The sequence below is a fragment of the Mus musculus genome, chromosome 13 (genome assembly GCF_000001635.26).
Source record: "Mus musculus strain C57BL/6J chromosome 13, GRCm38.p6 C57BL/6J".
In the NCBI taxonomy this organism is placed as follows: domain Eukaryota; kingdom Metazoa; phylum Chordata; class Mammalia; order Rodentia; family Muridae; genus Mus; species Mus musculus.
In genome coordinates this window covers 62,351,593-62,378,275 of record NC_000079.6, presented here as the reverse complement: position 1 = coordinate 62,378,275, position 26,683 = coordinate 62,351,593, and the positions used below count along the sequence as shown (strand labels likewise).

The 26,683-nt window shown below is 39.8% G+C and overlaps 2 protein-coding genes across 5 annotated transcripts in view; both read left to right on the top strand.

Annotated features, from left to right (window-relative positions):
- Window positions 1-10,560, top strand: part of Gm3604 (predicted gene 3604) — a 44,257-nt gene extending 33,697 nt beyond the window's left edge. For 2 of the 4 annotated variants that reach the window (XM_011244440.3, XM_011244441.3), the window contains exons 3-5: window positions 6,340-6,466; window positions 6,653-6,713; window positions 7,925-9,948. In XM_011244440.3, the coding sequence (XP_011242742.1) occupies window positions 6,433-6,466; window positions 6,653-6,713; window positions 7,925-9,413 (1,584 nt within the window). In that variant the 5' untranslated portion in view covers window positions 6,340-6,432 and the 3' untranslated portion in view covers window positions 9,414-9,948. Of the gene's footprint in view, window positions 1-6,339; window positions 6,467-6,652; window positions 6,714-7,924 lie in introns of all 4 variants that reach the window. The other 2 variants (NM_001162910.1, XM_011244438.3) reach the window with 2 other exon arrangements.
- A 2,710-nt stretch (window positions 10,561-13,270) lies between these two features.
- Window positions 13,271-26,674, top strand: LOC115488203 (zinc finger protein 844-like). The gene is made up of 2 exons (XM_030247539.1): window positions 13,271-13,279; window positions 25,817-26,674. Exons 1-2 carry the CDS (start codon window positions 13,271-13,273, stop codon window positions 26,192-26,194), a joined length of 387 nt encoding a protein of 128 aa, XP_030103399.1. The 3' UTR covers window positions 26,195-26,674.
- The last annotated feature ends 9 nt before the right edge of the window (window positions 26,675-26,683 follow it).

The window sequence follows — 26,683 nt, the reverse complement described above, 5'->3', positions numbered from 1 at the left end:
AAGAACAGACCATAAGATCCAGAAATTTGTAGAGCCCCCTTCCAGAGACCAGACTGGGGATAACCACAGAAATGAGGAACTATCTGAGAATGGTCCATCCAGGCTGGGCAGTCCTGTTTCATCATATGGTGAAAAGTTCATGGCATAGGAATGCAGATCACTGACAACCTGTGACCCCTAGACCTACCAATGAAATTTTAGACTACCCTATCCTTCTAGATGGTTCCACCTGTTTCCTATAAGGAGGTCCTTGTACCTTTGTCTGGGGTCGCCATTTCAAAGAATGTTGGTTGTTTCTACAGAATAAGTGCTTTTTCTTTTTGCATATTATCTGATCTGGGGTCTTCAGTGATTTTTCGGCTCTTTCAATATGTAGTAGGTGAATATTAGCTGAGGTATTCCTGAGATCAGTGCAAAATCACAGAAACAAATATCACATTTTATATCTTAAAATGACGAAGTAATTGATAATATGAATAGAACCATTCTGCATGTGGTTCATATGGTTCACTCTGCACCAAGATGAATAATGAACTGTGCAAGCTACCCATCTCGATTCTAGGAGGAAGAGGAGAGGCAGAGGAGGGCAGGGAGAAGAAGAAAAGGAGGAAGAGGAGCGGGAGGAAGATGGGGGGTGAGGGAACATTCGAAAGAAGAGGACGAGGAGTAAGAACAGTAGGATGAAGAGGAGGAGGAATAGGAGGAGGAGTTAGAGGAGGAGGAGGAACAGGAGCAAGCACGGAGGAGGAGGATTGGGAAGTGGAGGAGCGGAGGGGGAGGATTATGAAATGGAGGGAGAAGCTGTTTGTGCTCAGTGCTGGTAACAGAAAGCTCGACTATTTGAGGATAGGCACATTGCAATACTGAAACAAAGATCTTGCAAATCTGAAAAGTGTCAAGTCCTGGACTGATTTCCTGGGGTAGGAAGCTCTAAGAGGCAAGCTTTCAGCACAGTCTATCCCTAAGGCCAGTGCTCTTGTCACTGGCCAATCAGGGCCTCCTGGAAAACCTTCCAATCAGACGAAGAGAGGCCTCTTCCAGGTGTTTTGTTCCCTGTTGCAGGTTCAGTAGCATTGCAGAGCAGGCTTCTATGGTTGGTGTGATGTGCTTTGAACTCTGATGCTGGGTGTTTTTGCAGAGTGCAGGCGAGCTACTAAGTCTCATCATGGTGAGCATGTGACCACTGCCACTATCCTGAAGGAGCAGTGGTGTGAGAAGCAGGAATCCTGATAGTGGGCTCTTTTCTGGGTTAGGTGGAAACTAACACCCAGCCAGCTGTGCGATTCCTTGAGGTCTTAGGCACTAGATGTACTCAGTGGTGGCATCTTAACAACTTCATTATGGGAGCTTCATCTGCACAAAGCATTTGGAGCAAGGGTTTGCCATGTAGAAACATCCTTAGCAAGATGCCAAATTTGGAGAGTCCGAGATTCTCTGGTATCTTCTAAACATTGTGTCCTGACCACCATTTAAGATCCATTTGGGGCTGGTGAGATGGCTTAGTGGGTAAGAGCACCCGACTGCTCCTCCGAAGGTCCAGAGTTCAAATCCCAGCAACCACATGGTGGCTCACAACCATCCACAACAAGATCTGACTCCCTCTTCTGGAGTGTCTGAAGACAGCTACAGTGTACTTACATATATTAATAAAATAAATCTTTAAAAAAAAAAAAAAAAAAAAGATCCATTTGGAGTTAATTTTGTGCCAGTTGTAAACCCCACCTCATGAACTCTAAATTTATGCTGTGATAAGAAGCATAGAGTAGAATCGCTGATGGAAAAGGATTTCCAATGATAAGAAAATGGGAAGTCACATTTAGTTGAGGGAGGGACTGCCTCCTAAACACCCACAGATAAGTAGTAACCAAGCATATGAGAGATTAGGATGGTAGATGCACAGGGTTGTTCATCAGGATTGTGGGAAATATCGCTCCAGGTCATAACAAAGGGGACAATCCTGATTAACAAATAGGCCCTTTCCCAGGTCACAGACCAGCCCTTTAACAAGCTGCTCAATGAAGTATTGCAGACTCACAACCAACACTAAGGCCTGGTGTGCCATAAAGAACCATTTTTCTTCTTGAAAAAGCATAGTTCTGTCACATGGTCAAGACATCTGTCAACACCATTTGGAAAGGAAAAACACTGTTGTGGTGAGGACTGTCCTGATCAAGCAAGGCTATCCCTGAGGCCTTCATAGATGGAGAATGACATAGCTTCTTCTCAAACTCAGCAACATTCTTGGTTGGGCCTGTAACAGCCTGGGGCCTAGGCCTTGGGATCTTTCCCTAATGCCCTGAGGTATTGACAAAGAAACAGAAAAAGAGCTCCTTCTCTATAACCAGGCATATTGTTTGAAGAGCTGGTAATGGTCTGGGGCCAGAGCCTGTGGAGAGGGGTGGTTTCTTATCCTGAGAATCTAATAGTTCCTACCACATAGGGCTGATGATGTCAATCACAAACCACCGTAGGCATGCGCAGTGATATTGATGAGATTACTTGTGTTCTCCTTGAGCAGCAGTGTTTGATTAGATTCTTCCTTTGTCCCTTTGTACGCTAGTTTCTGCTGACAGAATTTAGAAGATGTGACAGTCCAAAGATTGCCTTGAGGGTCAAAAGAAACTTTGGACAGTTGAACACTGTGTATGCTGTTGCAGATTTTACAGGTCCATGAAGTGAGAATAAATGCATTTTTATCAAGGAATGACCATGAGCCTATAGTTACCAAGGTCAGAGCATAATTAGGTTCAAAGAGGTTTCAGATAGAATGTTGGCTTTAAACTCTTATCTCTTCTTGGTGTTCTTCCTTTTTGAGAATTTGGTGGCTTTTGTAAAAGGAGCCCACTAGATGCATTTCCTTATTGACATGGGATTTTAGTGTCTATAGACTTAATCCATTTTCTCTTTTTTCTGTTTATTGGGTTTTGATTGAAATTCATCTTTCAGCTTCCTTTTCATATCCTTCCTTCCTGTCATGCTTTCCCCATAATAGACTCTGTCTTTAAATTGCCTAAGATGCAATGGAAGCAATAGGCAGTGTTAAGTTATTTGCCTAACTAATGTTTTCATACTTTATCTTTGTTTTCTGTTTTGTGAAGATAATGTTTCTCTGTTGCCTTACCTAGTAGTCCTGTATGCCATCCAGACCTTGAACATAGGGATCAAGTTGATTCTGACTTCAAATGTTGGAACCAAATGTGGGCCAACTAGCCTGGCCTGTTTTATTGACAGATGGGCCTGTAATGTGTGTGTATTTCGTATGTGTAATGTCAAGCATATGTTTTTGTGCTGAGCTTTATCCATCTCCTGGTTTTTGAAATTTCACAGACAGTATCATCCTATTTCCCAGCTTGGCACGTATGCATGGCATTAATACTGCTTAGACTTCTCAGTTATTGGATGGCAGGTGCTGTTCTTTCTACCTTTTGTGTTTGTTGTGACTTAAGTTGGGAAGACTATGAGACTTTTGCCTGTATGTACAAATAAATATCTCATGTGTGCCCGTTCCTCACAGTAGTCAGAAGATGGCCTGAGACCTCCTGAAGGTGAAATAATGGATAGCTTTGGAACCCCTGTAAATAGAGGGAATTGGGTTCACTCATTTGCAGGTCCAGCAAGAGCTCTTGTAGCACCTAACTTTTTAACTACCCCTTCTTAAGTTCTGGAAAGGCTGGGCAGTGGTGATACATGCTTTTAATTGCCGCATTTGGGAGACAGAGGCAGGTGAATTTTTGAGTTTTAGGCAGCTGGTCTACACAGTGAGTTCCAGACAGCCAGGTCTATACAGAGAAACCCTATCTCGGAAACAAAACACAACAAAACAAAAAGATCTGGATGAAAGTCTTCCACATGCTCTTGCACACACACCCACACACACGCACATACACACACAGATTAATTAAAAATATTAATCACACACATTAATATTTTTACTTTTTCTTGTGGCTCAGTGTCTTGCCTTTTCAAGCCTCCCACGACTAGTGTGTCCTTTCCTTTAGTCCTTGCTCAACCCTCTCAATCTGCCCTCAGCTTTGTTGCCCACTTGACTTTTCCTTGCACAACACCCTAATTCTGCTGTCAACTTATTTGTATTTTGAACCTCCCACCTGGGGAAGTGGCCAATGATCACTCCACTGGGGATAGCACATGGCTGGTGACTGTCCTTTCCTCTAAAGCATGGTAGATCTCCCTTTCCTGCCCCATGCCTCTCTTTCCTCTCCTTCAGGAATCTGGCAGTCCTTCCACCCAGCCATTGACTGCTGTCAACCGTACTGATTGATCAAAAGCCAAGTAAAGACAAGGACGTTCAGGATGGACCATCTAGAGACTGCCATATCCAGGGATCCATCCCATTATTAGCCTCCAAACGATGACACCATTGCATACACTAGCAAGCGTTTGCTGAAAGGACCCTGATATAGCTGTCTCTTGTGAGACTAGGCCGGGGCCTAGCAAACACATAAGTGGATGCTCACAGTCAGCTATTGGATGGATCACAGGTCCCCCAATGGAGGAGCTAGAGAAATTACCCAAGGAGCTAAAGGGAACTGCAACCCTATAGGTGGGACAACATTATGAACTAACCAGTACCCCGGAGCTCTTGACTCTAGCTGCATATGTATCAAAAGATGGCCTAGTCGGCCATCACTGGAAAGAGAGGCCCATTGGACACACAAACTTTATATGCCCCAGTACAGGGGAACGCCAGGGCCAAAAAAGTGGGAACGGGTGGGTAGGGTTCTGGGGGGGGGGAGGGTATGGGGGGCTTTTGGGATAGCATTAGAAATGTAATTGAGGAAAATATGTAATAAAAAATATTAAAAAAAGGAAAAGATGGGGAATTTGAAATAGGCTTTTCAGCAGCTCTGATGTTGTCCAAATACTTTGAAACATAAAAGCGGCACATTTAAAAAAAAAAAAAAAGGGCTGGAGAGATGGCTCAGTGGTTAAGAGCACTGACTGCTCTGCCAGAGGTCCTGAGTTCAAATCCCAGCAACCACATGGTGGCTCACAACCATCTGTAATGGGATCCGATGTCCTCTTCTGGTGTTTCTGAAGACAGCTACAGTGTACTCATATAAAATAAAATAAATAAATGTTTTTTTTAAAAAAAAAAAAAAAAAAAAAAAAAAAAAAAAAAAAGACCTTCAGAGTTTACAGGCAGAGTCCCAGTCTTAGCATTAGAAGCATGCCCTAAACTTCACTGCTGAGCTATCTCTCCTACCATATGTTGTTTACCTCTAATCAACATTAGTGTTGCCAATATTTTCTTATGTCCAAGTGGAACTGTTAAACCATATATTCCCTTTTGGTAGTATCTTATTAATGTTATAATGTGAACTGGTGTACCTCAGGTTCTGGAAGATGAATACAAAACTGTATTGTATGTATCACTCTCAAAAGAGTTTAAGTAAAGAGCTGGAGAGATGGCTCAGCAGGTAAGAGCATTGACTGCTCTTCCAAAGATCCTGAGTTCAATTCCCAGCAACCACATGGTGGTTCACAACCATCTGTAATGGGATCTGATGCCCTATTCTGATGTGTCTGAAGAAAGCTACAGTGACATATCCATGAAATAAATAAATAAATTTTTTTTTTAAAAGTAAGAACTTAAATAAAAGCACATAAGTTCATTCTATGTTTCCAGTTTGGTTGGTTAATTATGTCAGGAGATACAGGATCTTACTATATATCTTTGCCTGTCCTAGAACTCAGTGTATATATCATACTGACATACGTCTCAATGTGATACTTCTGCCTATGTCTCCTGACTGCATTGTTAAAGGTATAAACCAATAGACCCAGCATGTGTATTGATTTATATATATATTAATTGTTAATACAATTTCTTTGGTGTGTGCTAAACACTATTGTTCTTGTAGAGCTTGTCTCTATATATGTGTAATTTAATGTTCTTTTAAAAGGCTACATCCTATTCAATGGGTCGAAAAATAACAGGGGTGACAGGGCTGGAGAGATGCCTCAGTGCTGAAGAACACTGATTGTTCTTGCAGAGGTCCTGAGTTTAATGCCCAGCAACCACATGAAGGCTCAGAACCACCTGTAATAGGGATCCAATGCCCTCATCTTGGGTGTCTGAAGACAGCAACAGTGTACTCACATATATGAAATACATAACTCTTAAAAAAAGAAATTACAGGGGTGAACCTTATTATTAAGTTTCCTTCTGATATGACTTGGTAGTTACAGTAGAACTTGGGTGTGAGTAAATAAGTGGGGCAAGCCCCAGAATTATATGAACACATTGTCTATGAAGAATACATACCCGATGTTGTTTCTATTGGTCTTTCTTTTGTACACGTTTACGGGATGCTCTAGAATGCAGTGACTTATGAGGACGTGCATGTGAACTTCACTCAGGAGGAGTGGGCTCTGCTGGATCCTTCCCAGAAGACACTCTACAAAGATGTCATGCTGGAGACATTCAGGAACCTCAATGCTATAGGTAAATTTGTGAATTCCCTTTCCTGTTTTAAAATTCAAGAAAACAGTTTTTTCTTTTGATGCACTTCTGTAGTTTCAATAAAAATGAAGGAAGGATTTAGTGAATAAATTATGCATGACTATAAGGTTCACTGAAGATAGTAACTTACATTTTGCTAAATTTTAAGGCATACATTTTCTGTTTTAGGCTTTAATTGGGAAGCCCAAAATATTGAAGAATATTGTCAAAGTTCTAGAAGACACAGAAGGTAATTTTCATGTGCAAGCTCATACATATCTGCCTCTAAAGATACCTTAAAGTGTGCTGAAAATTGATAAGAAAAGGAGCAGTGTAGATTAGCACAGCTTTAAGTGTATTGATGATTGTTACATTCCAACAAAACCATCCTCTTTAATGTCCTGTATCTGATTAATTTGCAAGGCCTTCCTTTAAGAAAGAGGACAAGCGCTGGCTGTGGTGGTGCACACCTGTAATCCCAGCACTCGGGAGGCTAAGTTTAGTTAGAAGGGCAGCATTTGGGAGATGAGTAGGAGGTTTTGCAGTAACCTTAATCCATATTTCATGTGTCTATGTGAACACTGAGTCAAACCTTGTGAATGCAAACTTCAACATTTTATTCATTTGACTTACTTTCATAAGTATATAATATTTTATAATGGATACACACCATGTGTACAAAACAAATATCCCAAAGAACTGTGTCTGTCTGTCTTTCTCTCTCTCTTTCCTTCTGTCTCCTGTAACTATTAGAAGATATATAGTGGGTTGCAGTTATAGAGTAGACTTTTTGAACATAATACAAGTTAACAGTTCATTACATTTTCAAGTTTGATGGCAATACATCAGCAACCTCATTCTGGTGAAAATTCTCTTGAGTCCTAGGGATGTAGAAATGCTCCTATTTCTGCTGGTTCACTTTGCAAATATACTATGACCCACAGTACAGTAAAATTTGGAATACACTTAGTGTGTTAAAGCTCTGAATTCCTCCACTTTTCTTCAAGTACGGGAACAACATTTTATAAAAAAAGAATACCTAAAACTGAGCCATGTAATCAATGTTCATACCTTCTCAGGTGTCTCTAACCATGAGAAAGAACCCATAATGAAGGGGAACAGCATGAATGTAAGGAAAGGGATAAAAGGTCTGATGCCTCTTTACATTTAGACAAATAATAACATTAAATCCTAGAGATGAAAGTATTCTGGGACTTCAGAGATGGCTCAGCAGTTAAGAGCACCAATTGACCTTCTGAAGGTCCTGAGTTCAAATCTCAGCAACCACACGGTGGCTCACAACCATCCCTAGTGAGATCTGATTCCCTCTTCTGAACTGTCAGAAGTCGGGACAGCTACAGTGTACTTACATAATAAGTAATCAAACTACCAAACAGAAAAACAAAAAGAAAGTATTCATCCGTGGGGTAAAGCTCTCACATGTGCCAATTCTCTTCTCAGGTGTGAAAGGAGTCAGAGTGCAGAGAAACCCTCTGAATATACTCAACGTGATAAAGCCTTCGCTTTACATGATCACAGTCATGCCCAAAGGCATGAAAGGGTTCATACAGAAAAGATCCCCTCTGAAGTTATTCACTGTGTCGAAGACTTTTTACCTTACACTAGTCTCCAAGTACATAAAAGAACACAAACTGGACAGAAGCCCTATGAATGTAATCAATGTGGTAAAGGATTTGTAATGCCCAGTTGTCTTAAAAGGCATGAAAGATTTCATACTGGAGAGAAACCCTACAAATGTAATCAATGTGATAAAGCTTTTTCCCAATACAATAATCTTCAAACTCATAGAAGAACACATACAGGAGAGAAACCCTACAAATGTAATCAATGTGATAAAGCCTTTTCACAACACAGTACTCTTCAAACTCACAGAAGAACACATACAGGAGAGAAACCCTTTAAATGTAATCAATGTGATAAAGCCTTTTCTGAGAAATGTAGTCTCCAAACTCATAGAAGAACACATACCGGAGAGAAACCTTACAAATGTAATCAATGTGATAAAGCCTTTTCCCAATACAGTCATCTCCACATTCATAGAAGAACACATACTGGAGAGAAACCATTAAAATGTAATGAATGTGATGAAACATTTTCAAACCATAGTAATCTTCAAACTCATAGAAGAATACATACAGGAGAGAAACCCTACAAATGTAATCAATGTGATAAAGCCTTTTCACAACACAGTACTCTTCAAAATCATAGAAGAACACATACTGGAGAGAAACCCTTCAAATGTAATCAATGTGATAAAGCTTTTTCAAGACACAGTACTCTTCAAACTCATAGAAGAACACATACTGGAGAGAAACCATTCAAATGTAATCAATGTGATAAAGCCTTTTCCCAATACAGTCATCTCCACATTCATAGAAGAACACATACTGGAGAGAAACCATTCAAATGTAATCAATGTAATAAAGCCTTTTCCCAATACAGTCATCTCCACATTCATAGAAGAACACATACTGGAGAGAAACCCTACAAATGTAATCAATGTGATAAAACATTTTCAAACCACAGTACTCTTCAAACTCATAGAAGAACACATACTGGAGAGAAACCCTACAAATGTAATCAATGTGATAAAGCTTTTTCAAGACACAGTACTCTTCAAACTCATAGAAGAACACATACTGGAGAGAAACCCTTTAAATGTAATCAATGTGATAAAGCCTTTTCTCAGAAATGTAGTCTCCAAAAACATATAAGGATACATACTGGAGAAAAACTCTACAAATGTAATGAATGTGATAAAGCCTTTTCACAACACAGTACTCTTCAAACTCATAGAAGAACACATACCGGAGAGAAACCCTTCAAATTTAATGAATGTGATGAAGGCTTTTCTCACCATTATAATCTACAAATTCATGAGAGAAGACATACTAGAGAGAAACCTTACAAGTGTATTCAGTGTGTGTAAGTCTTTTAAAACATTTTCATCTTCAAAAGAATAAAAGAATCCACACTGGAGAAAAATTCTACGAAGGAATTTCATTGTGAGCAACCTTTTTACAACGCCATCATTTCTGAATGTATAAGTGAACGTACTGAAGAGAAAGACTATGGATGTGATCATAGTCTTAATCGTCATGAACATATTTTGGGGCCAGAATCCTTCTGAGTATAAGGAATGTGAAAAAAATCTATGCTGGGCAGTTATCTCCTAATGCAGCAAGGAGCACATACTGCAGAGAGACATACAGACAGATATATATATATATAGAGAGAGACCATATACATATACGCAATGTGGTAAACCTTTGTATATCACAGTTATCTTTGAATACATAAAAGAGCACATGATATATCTCAGAATACATAAAAGAAAACACTGGAGAGAGAAACTGTGTGAATAATGTGGTAAGGCCTTTGCAGTTGACATTGACAGTGATCTCATAATGTATAAATTAACATAGACTTGTAAGAAACCTCATAAAAACAAGAAATGTGGTAAAGCTTGTGTGTGGATCAGTCGTTTTTTCTTGAGAAAAATCCATGCTGCAGGGTAACCCTGTAAATGGTGCCACTGTGGAAACATTTTGTACGCCACAGTATCTGTATACGAAAGTAAAACCTTTAGCATGAACTGGGTAGGTAAAAGTTTGCATGTGACAATAATCTTTTAGGACTTTAAAGAACTCAAAAATAAGGGAATCTGTAACTCTGACGGACATAGTTCCATCTTGGGCCAATCCAGTTACATTAATTTACACAACATTATCTATTCTTGAGAAAACTTTTAGCAAATATCAACTATCTCCTCAAGTATGATGATGTCTCTATTTTATTCATACCTGGAAACTCATAGGGACAAAAGCCCTATGAGGTTGATTGATAAGGTAACTGCTTTAGAATACACAGTTCACTTTGAGTCCGTGAAATAACTCATTCAGGTGTGAAACACTGTCGGTGAGTATTAGTGCCTTTTCCGTTGTTGTGATAAAATGTCTAAGGTATTGTAGAAAACTGAAGTCCCAAACGAAGGTTTCCTCCCCCTCTTTGGCCATTTCTTTTCCAGGTAAAACACACACAACTTTTATATTTGTAATAAACCTTAATCAACACCCAATAATGGCTGATATGCATCCTCTATGCTATCTTGTCTATTTCCCAGCCAGTAATTTTGTCATATTATTTTGCTTTATTTCATCTGGGCTATGCTTAACTCCACTTAGTCACCCCACATGCCCATTATGTTATTATTGACCTAACCTAAGGCTGCTTTTTCTCTGTCTGCTTTCTTCTCCTTGTGGTTCTCCTCTGACCCCAAGTCCAGTATCCCTAATCCCTGTCTATGTCTCTTCTGCCCAGCTACTTGTCCAGCTATTGATTGTTGTCATCTTTAATAACCAGTCAGAAGAAACTTGAGAGCAAGGTCATACACCTTCGTTTGGGTCTGTGGGCAGATCTTGTCTTCTATGGAGCAATCATTTTTTAGGTTCCTGCTCTTAACATTACAGTACATAGCAAGAGACGAAACCCCAACATGAAGGTAATTTTTAGAAGCATTTAAATTTCATTAAAGTTCCAAAGGGACATAGGATCACCATGATATTGTCAGGGCAACAAGTGTCATTTGTGGCAGCTAAAGGAGGAGCTCAGAGCTCAGGTCCTCACCCTATAGCCTCAAAGAGAGAGTTAGAGCTGGGTGTGGTGTCACTTGCCTTTAATCCCAGCACTAGGGAGGCAGAAGCAGGCAAATTTTCTGAGTTCGAGGCCAGCCTGGTCTAGAGTGAGTTCCAGAAGAGCCAGTGCTACACAGAGAAACCCTGTCTCGAAAAACCAAAAGAGAGAGAGAGAGAGAGTTAGGACTAGACATGATTTGAGAAAGTAAACTCTGAAATTCAACCTCAGTGACATATTTTCTTCAGCAGGCAGATATTTCCTACATGAGAAGTATTGATTTCTCTGCCATCAATCCTCTATGCTTGCTTTTTGTTATATAAGCCAAGTCATGATGAAGAAAAACTGTTGATAAGCTTTAGATGCCAAAAACTCTGGGTTATAGTAGTCAATGCTTATATAAGAAGAACATCATGAGTAAAATTTTCTTTGCTTACCAAGTTCATTTAATTTTATTTATGGGGTTTGTGTGCATCTTCGAGTGAGTATGTGCATGTCTATGCTGATTTTCAAGATTATTAAGTTGTTGTATCTTCTTATGGCAGAGGATACCGGAAGATGTCCAAACCTGACCTTGTCCCTGGGAATGAATTTTTCTTAATTACTTGGCCATGTCTCTAGCCATCTATATAATTAAAGTGTTTTATATCATCATGATGTCAGGAAATAGAAAAAAAATCTTATACAAGAGAAAAATCCTATCCATATTGATGACCTCGTTATAGCCTGTAACATCACAGATGTTTTCCATATCAAGGAAAATATCTTGTTTCTTGTCTTCTCCATCAAAGCCTTGAAGGAAGTAAATTATTTCCCATGGTCCCTCGAGTGTTGTAGTAGAGATCACCAATTGTGGTGGTGGTTTTATTTTCAAACATTTGGAATAGATATTAACGTTGGCTCTATGTCTTTCAAATCCATTCACAGATGTTTATTATGTGATCCTTGACTTCCTTCTGTGATTTCTGTTCAGCTTTAATCCCACTTTTCTTGTTGATAGGTACTCTTCTACTGGAATGAAATGAATTGGATACTCATCTTCTAAGTGGTCCATTGTTTAGTTAAATATGAGGGTAATGAGATCATATGTTTCCAGTAAGGTTGTTGGTGAAAGTATAGTGGGTGCTGCTTTGTGTTTCATTTTCTCACAAATTCCTTTGAGAGTTGGTTGTTATGCATCCTAGCTTGGTGTCAGTCATTAGTCAGGGTTATCCTTTTACTCTTGATAGTCATGTGTCCAAAGTACAGAAGTCCAACGTAGACTGAGTACATGTCCAAAGATAGAAGATGTACACTCATTGGGTCCTGTTTTATCAACACGCTTTAATAATATTAAAATTAAAATGCTTAATAGATGAAAATAGAACAATACTTTAGGTATACACCCAATGCATCCTATTCATCTATCTCATAGAGATGTAATAATGCAGAATAGTCAGCAATCAACTATGTATCTCACACATAGGTGGGCATGTGGTTGCCAGATAACACTTTTTTCGCTTAATGAGGCTGAATGGTTCAGCCTAGCTAGTTAGAGTAGATACGACACAGTTCCTACTCCTAACACCATGAACAGAAGTCTCCCATCATATGTAGCTCTCCTGCCTAAAAGCCACTCTCTTTCAATAAAGTACAATATTATTTGCAGGGCGTGGTGGCACATACCTTTAATCCCAGCAGCACTCAGGAGGCAGAGGCAGGAGGATTTCTGAGTTTGAGGCCAGCCTGGTTTACAAAGTGAGTTCCAGGACAGCCAGTACTATATATATTTTATATACATATAAAATTTTGGCTTATGATGGCATCTGTTATAATTCACCAAAACTAGGGTAGACTTCTATTTTTATTCTACAGATGGTAAAACTGAGGGTCACAGAGTTAAGTGGCTTCTGAATCTACTTAACTGGAACTGTTTATCTTACACATGCTGTAATTCTAATGCATTAGTAATTGAAGTGGAAGCCACCTAAACAAGGTATGGTTGCACATGCCTATATTCATGGTACTTACAGAGTGAGGACACCAGGATTTCACAGTCATCCAAGTTAAAAGTGGTCAACAGGGTGTGTTGCGAGGTCCAGAGAGCCAAGGCAAACTGAGATTGTCTCAGGCCCGTAGCCATAATCTTCCCTGCAGCTCCAGAAGTTCGGGGTCATGACACCAGTAAGTGTTATCTGAGATGTTTACCACTGGAAGTTTTATTCTTCCTGGTTTTTGGGCAAGATATCCTAGGTCACTCCAGGGTCAGATTCTCCCACAAGTGAAAAAAATCCTTAGGCTGGGATGAGCTTCCTCATGGCATATTCAATGCAATTATTGAATGAATATTTTTCATCCCTGAAAAAACAAATGCAGTCAAAGGAATGCACACAGCAGGTTTTCTTCATGTATTTGTGAATTATTTTTCATCCTAAACAAAGAAGATATTGGAACACATTTAGGAATGGATAAAGAATAGAAAATGAAGCAGAAAATAATGCAATATTTTTACTTAACATGTACAAAAGTACATTTTAAATAAGCACCTTGCCAGATAGACAGCCTAGCAGTTAACATAAACTGGTTATTGTTACAGTAGACAGGGGTCCCATTCCCCAAACTACCTGGTTGCTAACTATTATTGCCAAGTATTTGCTGTTGCCTTCTTGTCTCAGAAAATATAGAGCCCAGACACATGCATGCAAAATAAAATTAAAATACATATAAAATAAAATTTAAAAAGTGTAGCTCAAAATACTGGAATTCTCCACACTGAAGTAATGGCCTTGAGACAGACAGCAGTCGGGCTAGTTGGAATGTAACTCTTTCTTGTCCTGCATTGATGTGTCCATTGCCTTCCTCTGAACCAGCTTGCTCAGGAGGAAAAGCTGCTTTTCTTTGAGGTTAGAGTAGCTCTGCAGAATTGTTCATGTAAGAGCAGTAACCACTGCACTGTTAGGTTGCCACACACACTCCACTGAAGTCTGCTTCTCAGGCTGAGAGGCCTGGAAGTGCTAACGAGGCAAAGAGTTTCACGGAAGCTCACCTCCTGGAGTTTTGGAGTTCTCATTAACCCATATACTCATACCCTATTCCCGAGTTAGACTGGTTTATGGATTCATGTGCTCTCTTTTAGTATTATCTTATTATAAGTACCTTTTAAGATTGAATTCTGACATAGCTAAGCCTTCCCCAGTGTTCCAAAGTCCTAGAAAGTCCTTGAGGTGACCATGCACTTGGAATTCAGTGTTGCCTATTCAGGGACATTCAGCATTGCCTCTGGTATTACATTATCACTTAGAATAAAAGCCATGTCACTCCCATAAACAGGAATTTACAGTGGTTTAGTATGTAGATCGGGCTGTGGTTTTAGAGTATTGCATTATTCTTGAGATGGTCAGCTAGAATGGAACTCCCTAATTAGAACCATGACTTGGGTGTGAAAGTCCTTGCCCTAGGAGTGTAAAGACCTCACACCTGGCTTCTAAGACTATAGCTGACCTTAGATAGGGCTGACTTTGTCTCAGTTGTTTTATTGCCTAGTTCCTGCCAGTCTTTGTGTTTACATTCCTCTGTTTTGTGTAAGAGTCATTAAGCATCTGGTAACGTCATTTGTACCTTGCCAATGTGTCACTTAACTTCCCTATTTTCTTCCAGGTGTTTTGTTCCCTGTTGCAGGTTCAGTAGCATTGCAGAGCAGGCTTCTATGGTTGGTGTGATGTGCTTTGAACTCTGATGCTGGGTGTTTTTGCAGAGTGCAGGCGAGCTACTAAGTCTCATCATGGTGAGCACGTGACCACTGCCACTAACCTGAAGGAGCAGTGGTGTGAGAGGCAGGAATCCTGATAGTGAGCTCTTTCCTGGGTTAGGTGGAAACTAACAGCCAGCTGTGCGATTCCTTGAGGTCTTAGGCACTAGATGTACTCAGTGGTGGCATCTTAACAACTTCATTATGGGAGCTTCATCTTCACAAAGCATTTGGAGCAAGGGTTTGCCATGTAGAAACATCCTTAGCAAGATGCCAAATTTGAGAGTCCGAGATTCTCTGGTATCTTCTAAACATTGTGTCCTGACCACCATTTAAGATCCATTTGGAGTTAATTTTGTGCCAGTTGTAAACCCCACCTCATGAACTCTAAATTTATGCTGTGATAAAAAGCATAGAGTAGAATTGCTGATGGAAAAGATTTTCCAATGATAAGAAAATGGGAAGTCACATTTAGTTGAGGGAGGGACTGCCTCCTAAACACCAACAGAGAAGTAGTATAGTAACTGTAGTGGCTATTCCTGGTTGTCAACTTGACTATATTTGGAATGAATTACAATCCAGAATTGGAAGGCTCACCAGTGACCCTTATCTGGAGGCTTGGAGATCCTTATCTGGATCTTGGTATGAAGATCTTGAGCCATAGTGGCTATGGATTCCAGAAGATTGAATCTCCGAGTTTAAGGAACACACCTTTAATCTGGGCTACGCCTTTCATCTGGGATTAAAGGTGTGGTGGAACACACCTTTAATCTGGGCTACACCTTCTGCTGGAGACAATATAAGGACATTGGAAGAAGGGAGTCTAGCTCTAGCTCTTGCTCCTTCACCTGCTTGCTGCGTGAGACTGAGTAACTGCTAGATCCTTGGACTTCCATTCACAGCTGCGACTGAACCATTGTTGGGAATTGGGCTGCCGACTGTAAGTCATCAATAAATTCCTTTACTATCTAGAGACTGTCCATAAGTTCTGTGACTCTAGAGAACCCTGACTAATACAGTAACCAAGCATATGAGAGATTAGGATGCTGGGATACACCAGGTTGTTCATCAGGATTGTGGGGAAATATCGCTCGAGGTCATAACAAAGGAGACAATTCTGATTAACAAATAGGCCCTTTCCCAGGTCACAGACCAGCCCTTTAACAAGCTGCTCAATGAAGTATTGCAGACTCACAACCAACACTAAGGCCTGGTGTGCCATAAAGAACCATTTTTCTTCTTGAAAAAGCATAGTTCTGCCACATGGTCAAGACATCTGTCAACACCATTTGGAAAGGAAAAACACTGTTGTGGTGAGGACTGTCCTGATCAAGCAAGGCCATCCCTGAGGTCTTCATAGATGGAGAATGACATAGCTTCTTCTAAAACTCAGCAACATTCTTGGTTGGGCCTGTAACAGCCTGGGGCCTAGGCCTTGGGATCTTTCCCTAATGCCCTGAGGTATTGACAAAGAAACAGAAAAAGAGCTCCTTCTCTATAACCAGGCATATTGTTTGAAGAGCTGGTAATGGTCTGGGGCCAGAGCCTGTGGAGAGGGGTGGTTTCTTATCCTGAGAATCTAATAGTTCCTACCACATAGGGCTGATGACGTCAATCACAAACCACCGTAGGCATGCGCAGTGATATTGATGAGATTACTTGTGTTCTCCTTGAGCAGCAGTGTTTGATTAGATTCTTTCTTTGTCCCATTGTACGCTAGTTTCTGCTGACAGAATTTAGAAGACGTGACAGTCCAAAGATTGTCTTGAGGGTCAAAAGAGACTTTGGACAGTTGAACACTGTGTATGCTGTTGAAGATTTTACGGGTCCATGAAGTTAGAATAAATGCATTTTTATCAAGGAATGACCATGAGCCTATAGTGACCAAGGTCAGAGCATAATAAGGTGTATCAAAGAGGTTTCAGATAGAATGTTGGCTTTAAACTCTTATCTCTTCTTGGTGTTCTTCCTTTTTGAGAATATGGTGGCTTTTGTAAAAGGAGCCCACTAGATGCATTTCCTTATTGACATGGGATTTTAGTGTCTATAGACTTAATCCATTTTCTCTTTTTTCTGTTTATTGGGTTTTGATTGAAATTCATCTTTCAGCTTCCTTTTCATATCCTTCCTTCCTGTCATGCTTTCCCCATAATAGACTCTGTCTTTAAATTGCCTAAGATGCAATGGAAGCAATAGGCAGTGTTAAGTTATTTGCCTAACTAATGTTTTCATACTTTATCTTTGTTTTCTGTTTTGTGAAGATAATGTTTCTCTGTTGCCTTACCTAGTAGTCCTGTATGCCATCCAGGCCTTGAACATAGAGATCAAATTGATTCTGACTTCAAATATTGAGAACAAACGTGGGCCAACTAGCCTGGCCTGTTTTATTGACAGATGGGCCTTTAATGTGTGTGTATTTCGTATGTGTAATGTCAAGCATATGTTTTTGTGCTGAGCTTTATCCATCTCCTGGTTATCCTCTATGCTATTATGTCTATTTCCCAGCCAATGATTTCATCCTAGAATTTGCCTTGCTTCATCTAGGCTACGCTTTGTCCGTGGCTTTGTGTGATTGTGTTGAATGCTGATTTCCAAGAAAATTAAGCTGTTGTATAGCAGAAAATATAGGAAGATGTAAAACCCTGACCTGGTTCCAGGGAATAAACTTTTCTTAATTGCTTGGCCATGTGTCTATCCATGTAAATATTTTACAGTGTTTTACATCATCTTGATGTCAGAAAATTGAAAACACTTATACAAGAGAAAAACCCTATGTATGTTCATGATCTCATTATAGACTGTAGACACCACAGTTGTTTTTGATATTAAGGAAAAACTCTGTTTCATTTCTTCTTCATCATGGTCTTGAAAAAAGTAAATTATTTCCCACGTTCACACAAGTGTTGTAGTAGAGATCACCAATTGTGGTGGTGGTTTTTATTCTCAAACTTTTGGGATAGATATTGACGTTTGTTCTATGACTTTCAAATCCATTTACAGGTGTTTATTAGGGGATCCTTGAGTTCATTCTGAGACTTAAGTTCACCTTTATTTCAACTTGTTGAAAGGTATTTTTCTGCTGCAATGAATTTAGTTGGATACTCCTCTTCTAAGTGGCCCATTCTTTAAATATAAGGATCTGTGTGATTATACATTTCCAGTAAGGTAGCTGCTAAAAGCATGATGAGCTCTGTTTGTTGTTTCATTTTATTCACAAACTTCTTTGAGATGTTGTTGTTTGTTATCCAGACTGACTTTGTTGTCAGTCAGTCAGCATTTCATTTAACCTCTTTATACTCATGTGTCGGCCTTCTGAGTACAAGTCCAGTGATAGGAGATATATGCTCAGTCTGTCCTTTTTCTTTAATGTGTTTTAATAATATTAATGTTAAAGTGCTTAATAGATGAAAATAGAAAGAACAATAAAATTCCTATCATATTCCTCTATCGCATAGAAATGTAATGTACAATAATCGCAATCAAGTGAATATCTCACAACATAGCTTGATATGCAATGTGTGTGTATATATTATTTGTCAGCCCATGCTTCTTTATGTCCTGTGAGTTATGGAGTTGGCACTTCATCTTGAACTAATTCTGTCTTTTAAGGAAATTACCTGCAGATGTAGAATTATGTAAGTGCAGTGAGATTTTATATATTTTTACTTTGAGTCTGTGTAGGATGTGGTGATGTGTTTTTAGGTCAGCACAAGATATGTGGAGACCGGAAGACAACTTTGTGGCTTCTACTTTTGGCCACCATTATATGGAGATCAAGGTCAGGTTACCAGCCTTGCTCACCGTAGACATTTCATATTGAGCCTTCTCACTATCCTCAAAGAAATAGAGAGATTACATCAGTAGAATACTGTTTTCTGTTCAGACTGTAAACAGGAAAGGACTGTTTTCTTTTCAGACTGTTAACAAAACAGCCTTCACAATGACAGCATATGTGGAATACAAATTTTGTTCTTGCTTGTCTTGTCTTGGAGCATTAACTCAAGCTGAATGTAGGCTGTTCCTAAAAGATTTTTTGAAAAACATGATCTTTTAAATGTGTGGAATAATTTCTTCCAAGAGATACATATTGATTCTAGAGCAGCTGCTCCCAGTCTAGAATGAGACTGAGAAAAGCTCCTCTGGTTGACTCTGGTGGCCTTGATCCCACTGTTGCTCCTGAGGGCAATAACATGTTGTCTTCTTGACTAACCTAGCTGAACCCTTCAATTAGCTGGGTGTCACACCACTCAGTTTTTCAGTTACCCATTTGAATCATGTTGTCAACTTTGCATCACAGCAAGAGGAAAAGGATTTGGATGTGGACTATGGCTTTTAACTTCACACCAGAATGAGATTAGCCTCTTATTGTACAATTCACAGGGAGAAATATTGTAAGCAATCAGCTGCTAGAGTCACAATTATGCTAAAGTACCGCATTGTGACACGCTGAAGGATTTTGTAATTTCCCTGCATGTATTAATGATTCACGTCAGCCATGCGGTGTGGTGGTGCATGCCTTTAATCATAGTACTTGGGAGGCAGAGACAGGCAGATTTCTGAGTTCGAGGCCAGCCTGGTCTACAGAGCTAATTCCAGGACAGCCAGAGCTATACAGAGAAACCCTGTCTTGAAAAACCAGAAAATAAATAAATAAATAAATAAATAAATAAATAAATAAATGAACACCCAAAAAATCCCAAAAAACCAAAAAACAAAATTCATGTCACTTCCCTACCAGATTTGTATGCATACAGTTTGTGGAGATGTGGTTGATCCAGTGAATATTAAATTTACCAGTAGAGGACGGTCCTTGCAGATATGTCTTATCTACTTTCATAGGTAATTCATCTCAGAGGGGTGAGAAACAGGCCATTGGTTTTAACTGTGTGTATTTGTGATGTTTCCTATATGCTTGGCCTGGGGCGTGTCACTGTTCAAGCTGTGGCCTTGTAGGTGTGTGCTTTAATACCCTTGTCCTAGCTGCCTGGGAGCCAGTATCCTGCTAACAGTCTTCAGATGAAGATGGAGAACCCTCAGGTTTCCCTGCACCATGCTTGCCTGGACAGAGCTATGCTCCTACCTTGATGATAATTGAGTGAACCTTTGAAACTGTAAGCTAGCCCCAATTAGATCTTTGCTGTATAAGAGTTGCTTTGTTCGTGGAGTCTGTTCAGTAAAACCCTAACCAAGGAGTAAAATCCTAACAAAGACATTGTATGTTTACATATCTTAGAAGTTTACATTGCATTTAGGGGCAAGATTAAACAGTACCTTCTTAATGCCATTCTCTCTGCAGGGGAATGGCCATCTTTTTTTTTTCAAGATTTATTTATTTATTACATGTAAGTACAATGTAGTTGTAGAGGGCATCAGATCTTCTTACAGATGGTTGTGAGCCACATGTGGTTGCTGGGATTTGAATTCAGGACCTTCAGAAGTTCTTGCAACTGCTGAGCCATCTCTCCAGCCCTGCCTTCTCCTTTTCAAAGTTAGTACAGCTACGTAGATTTTTTTCAGCATATTTGTCTTTTTTAAGACTCAACAATTGATTTCACTTTGCAAAAAAATTATTTATTTTCAGCTTAAATCCCAGTATCAGCCCCTCTTCTCCAACCACCCTCTCGCAGCTCTTCTCCACATTCCCTTTTGAGATGGAGGAACCAGTCCTGTGTATGATCCTCAACTCTGCCGCCCCCTCAATCCCTCTACCCTGAACACATCATTCTCTACAGGACTAGGCACATTTTCTCACTGAGGCAAGTTATGACAGCCCAGTTAGGGTAATTGAATCCACAGGCAGGCATCAAATCAGAGACAGCCACCATTATAGTTGTTGGGGAATCCACATTAAAACCAATATGTACCTATGTTACATTTATGAGAGGGGACCTAGGTCCAGTTCATGCTCACAATTTGGATGGTTGTTCAGTCTCTGGGATCCATCAAGATTCCAGGGTAGTAGATTCTATTGGTCTTCCTGTGGATTCCCTATCTTCTTTGGGTCCCTCAAACTTTTCCTGAACTCTTCCACACACTTCACCAAGCTCTGTTTAATGATTGTCTGTCTCTGCATGCATTTCTGTTAGCTGTTCATTAGAGTCTCTCAGAGAAGAGGTTTGCTAGTATCCTGTCTGCTAGCATAACATGATATCATTAATAGTGTGAGGGATTGGTTCTTGTCCATGGGACGGTTCTCAATTTGGGCCAGTTATGATTGACCACTTCTTCCTTCTTTGCTCTCTTCTCCCTATTTGTCTTATAGACAGGGCAGGTTTTAGAAGGAAGTTTGTACACACACACACATATAGACAGACAGACAGACAGAGATAGACAGAGAGAGTAGAGAATAGAATTTATTCAGCAAAGGGGAGGGGAGTTAAGAAGGTAGTAGAGATAGACAAGGGCAGAGAGAGAACAGAGGAGTAGTGGCTGGCCATGAGCACTGGAGAGAGATGGGGAGAGGAATGGGGTGAAAGGGGGAGCAGGAGGGAGAGGACAGAGCTAGAGCAAGAAGTAAAGAGTAGATGGAAGATTTTTTTGGGTGAGGTAATATCCTTATTTCTCCACTGGGAGACCTGCTTGTCTACAGGAAGTGGGCAATTCATGATCTACATCTTCCAGTCCTAGGAGTTTTAGCTAGAGGCTTGTAATAGTCATCTTGGGGGCTCCCCCTGTCTGCGGTTCCCAGCAGAACCTAGAGATGTCTTTTGGATCCCTATACCACCACTTTCCATTATCTCCTCTGCTTCCCCTGCATCTGTACCCCAATCCCCCCACCCACAGCTTCCTTCTGAATTTCTTTTCCCACCCAGTTTGAAATCTTATGAGGAACATTCAATCAGCCTTCCTGGGCCCTCTTAATTATTTGGGTACTTTAGATCTGTGAAGTTTAGTGTGATTATCCTATACTTTATCTGTAATATCCACTTATAAATCAGTGCACAACATTCATGTATTTTTGGGTATGTGATACCGCACCTAGGATGACATTTTCTTATTTCTCCCATTTGCCTGCATGATGACCTTGTTTTTAATGCCTGAGTGTTCCTCCTGTAATGGAATGGCTTGTCCTTTATCCATTCTTCAGGTCAGCAACATGAAAGTTTTTTTGCAGTTTATATCTGGTATGAATAAACCTGCTATTAACATAGTTGAGAAAGTGTCCTGGAGTGTCCTGGTGTAGTGGGGGACATATTTTGGGTGTATGCCCAAGAGTGATATAGCTGGCTCTTGAGGTAAAACATTTCACAGTTTTCTTGGAAGCTGACAAAATGATTTCCAAAGTGGTTCTACAAGTTTGCAGCAATAGGAGAGTGTTTCCCTAGCTCCACATTTTTGTTTGTTTGTTTGTTTGTTTATTTGTTTTGTTTTGTTTTTTTCAAGACAGGGTTTCTCTGTGTAGCCCTGGCTGTCCTGGAACTCACTTTTTAGACCAGACTGGCCTCGAACTCAGAAATCCAGCTGCCTCTGCCTCTGGAGTGCTGGGATTAAAAGCGTGTGCCACCACACCCGGTCTGGCTCCACATTCTTTCCAGCATGTGCATTTTTTTGAGTTTTTGATGTTAGCAATTCCAGTGGGTGTAAGATGGACCCTCATAGTTTTGATTTGAACTTCCCTGATGAAGAAAGACTTTGAACATTTCTTTAAGTATTCCTTGGCCACTCACAATTCCTCTGTTAAGAATTCTCTGATAAGCGCTGTACCCTATACTTTAAGTGGGATATTTGGGTTGTTGGTGTCTAACCTCTTGAGTTCTTTAGAAATTTGAATAATATCCCTCTGTCAGATGAAGGATTATTGAAGATTATGTTCTAGTGTGTAGGCTCTTGTTTGGTCCTACTGACAGTGTCCTTTGCCTTACAGAAGTTCTGCTTTTTGTTTGTTTGTTTGTTTTATGGTTTTTTTAAAAGATTTATTTATTTTATGTATATGAGTACACTATACTTATCTTCAGACACACCAGAAGAGGGCATCAGATCCCAACCACCATGTGGTTGCTGGGAATTGTACTGAGGACCTCTGGAAAAGCAGTCACTGCTCTTAACCACTGAGCCATCTCTCCAGCCCAAAGATGTATGTATGATTTGACAATTCATGCTCCTTCATATCCCCATTAGTTATCCATTTGGCACTTCCTCTTGAATTACTGACTTCTGATAGAATTATCTAGAGAGGTTAGATATTGAAAGAGCAATGAGATGTATTATTTTGTTTTGTGTTGTATGTGTGTGATGTGATAATTGGCCTTTAGGCCCTCATGGATATGTGGGTACTTGAAGATGACTTTGTGTGATCACATTTGGCCATCGTTATACATTGATCAATATCAGTTTGCCAAAGATGTGTTTCACACTGAGCCTTCTCATAGATGCTCAAATAAGATTAGGTGAATGGTCCTTCCATCAGGGCTTAGTTATTCCATGGGTCTAGGAGGACTGAGGCCTGTAAGAGAAACGGGCAGAGAAAGGGAAGCGAGACCAAGCAAAGACTTCAAGGTCTGTTTAATGGAGGCTAAGAGCCTGGTTATAAGCACACAATGAGAAAAAATAGGAAGGTGTCAAGGGGGGATAATAAAATACAGAGAAAGGGATGGACATCTGGGGCAGATGCTGATTGCAAAGCTTCTCTTGGAATGTCGGCCCTAAAACAGTTCCGGGCAGCCTTCAAACATTCTGCATTTTATCTTGGAGTGTCAGCCCTAACTAAACAGTCCCAGGCAGCCATCAAACATCTTTTAGCTTACCTTGGAGTGCCATAAACAGTCCCAGGCACCAAATGGAGACATGAAGGAGGAGGTGAAGCTGGCAGTGCCAGGCGCCAGGTGGAGACAATGAAGGAGGGGGTGACATAACTCCCTTCATAGGTTCAGCCGGATCTTCAGGGTGAGAGTTGTTGAGGGTCTTGTTTCCCACAGTTTGGTCTTTCACAGTGAACCAAATATTTACCAGTAAACATTGCCTTCCTTTTAGATTGTAAACATATTGTCCTATAAGGATGGAGGAAAACAGTACAAAGTGATAACACATTTTATCTGCAAAAGAAAATGATGTACTGCTAAGTCCTTTTAAAAATGTGTTATTTTATTCTTAGGTGGGAACCCTTCTTTAGAACACTTTTCTCAGCACCACAAATGAATGCCACACAACTGTCTCAGTGGGTAGAGCTAGTTGCTTCTACACCTGATGACCTGAGTTCAGTTCTCTCTCTCTCTCTCTCTCTCTCTCTCTCTCTCTCTCTCTCTCTCTCTCTCTTTCTTTCTTTCTTCCTTGGTTTTTTGAGACAGGGTTTCTCTGTATAGACCTGGCTGTCCTGGAACTCATTTTATAGACCTGGCTGGCCTCGAACTCAGAAGGAAGGATTTGGTGAATAAATCATGCATGACTATAATGTTCACTGAAGATAGTAACTTACATTTTGCTAAATTTCAAGGCATACATTTTCTGTTTTAGGCTTTAGTTGGGTAGCCCAAAATATTGAAGAACACTGTCAAAGTTCTGGAAGACACAGAAGGTAATTTTCATGTGCAAGCTCATACAAATCTGCCTCTAAAGATATGTTAATGTGTGCTGAAAATTGATAAGAAAAGGAGCAGTGTAAATTAGCACAGCTTTAAGTGTATTGATGATTGTTACATTTCAACAAAACCATCTTCTTTAATGTCCTGTATCTGATTAATTTACAAGGCCTTCCTTTAAGAAAGAGGACAAGTGCTGGGTGTGGTGGTGCACACCTTTAATCCCAGCACTCGGGAGGCAGAGGCAGGCGGATTTCTGAGTTCGAGGCCAACCTGGTCTACAAAGTGAGTTCCAGGCCAGCCAGGGCTGTACAGAGGACAAGGAAACAATGCCTTAGTTTACATCCCCATTTGAAACATAGCCCTATTAGTGCTACATAGTACAACTTGCAGTCTGTTTCTCTTTACTTTGGAAAAGCTACACAAATTGAATAGTTAATAAATATACATCCAAGAGCTGCTAAGAAGCAAATAGTCTATATTTAACTGGTTGTACTCATTTATTAGCAGTGTCATTGCTAAGTTTAGTTAGAAGGGCAGCATTTGGGAAGTGTGTAGGAGGTTTTGCAGTAACCTTAATCCATATTTCACATGTCTATGAGAACAATGAGTCAAACCTTGTGAATGCCAACTTCAACATTTTATTTATTGGACTTCCTTTCATAAGTATATGATATTTTATAATGGATACACACCATATATACCAAACAGATATCCAAAAAACCTATGTCTGTCTTTCTTTCTCTCTTTCCTTCTGTCTCCTGTAACTATTAGAAGATATATAGTGGGTTGAGGTTATAGAGGCGACTTTTTGAACATAATACAAGTTAACAGTTAATTACATTTCCACGTTTGAAGGCAAGACATCAGCAACCTCATTCTGGTGAAAATTCTCTTGAGTCCTAGGAATGTGTAAATGCTCCTATTTCTCCTGGTTCACTTTGCAAATATACTATGACCCACAGTACAGTAAAATTTGGAATACACTTAGTGTGTTAAAGCTCTGAATTCCTCCACTTTTCTTCAAGTACGGGAACAACATTTTATAAAAAAAGAATACCTAAAACTGAGCCATGTAATCAATGTTCATACCTTCTCAGGTGTCTCTAACCATGAGAAAGAACCCATAATGAAGGGGAACAGCATGAATGTAAGGAAAGGGATAAAAGGTCTGATGCCTCTTTACATTTAGACAAATAGTAACATTAAATCCTAGAGATGAAAGTATTCTGGGACTTCAGAGATGGCTCAGCAGTTAAGAGCACCAAATGCCCTTCTGAAGGTCCTGAGTTGAAATCTCAGCAACTACACGGTGGCTCACAACCATCCTTAGTGAGATCTGACTCCCTCTTCTGGACTGTCAGAAGTCGGGACAGCTACAGTGTACTTTCATATAATAAGTAAACAAACACACAAACAAACAGAAAAACAAGAAGAAGTATTCACCGTGAGGTATAGCTCTCACATGTGCCAATTCTCTTCTCAGGTGTGAAAGGAGTCAGAGTGCAGAGAAACCCTCTGAATATACTCAACGTGGTAAAGCCTTTGCTTTACATGATCACAGTCATGCCCAAAGGCATGAAAGGATTCATACAGAAAAGATCCCCTCTGAAGTTATTCACTGTGTCGAAGACTTTTTACCTTACACAAGTCTCCAAGTACATAGAAGAACACAAACTGGACAGAAACCCTATGAATGTAATCTATGTGGTAAAGGATTTGCAACGCCCAGTCATCTTAAAAGGCATGAAAGAATTCATACTGGAGAGAAACCATACAAATGTAATCAATGTGGTAAAGTCTTTTCACAGAAACATAGTCTCCAAGCACATATAAGAATACATACTGGAGAAAAACCCTACAAATGTAATCAATTTGATAAAGCCTTTTCTGAGAAACGTAGTCTCCAAACACATATCAGGATACATACTGGAGAAAAACCCTACAAATGTAATCAATAGGAGAAAGCCTTTTCCCAATACAATCATCTCCACATTCATAGAAGAACACATACTGGAGAGAAACCCTACAAATGTAATCAATGTGATAAAGCCTTTTCCCAATTTAGTCATCACCAAATTCATAGAAGAACACATACTGGAGAGAAACCCTACAAATGTAATCAGTGTGATAAAGCCTTTTCTGAGAAATGTAGTCTCCAAACACATATAAGAATACATACTGGAGAAAAACCCTACAAATGTAATCAATGTGATAAAGCCTTTTCCCAATTTGGTCATCTCCAAATTCATAGAAGAACACATACTGGAGAGAAACCCTTCAAATGTATTGAATGTGATAAACCGTTTTCAAAATAATTTTGCT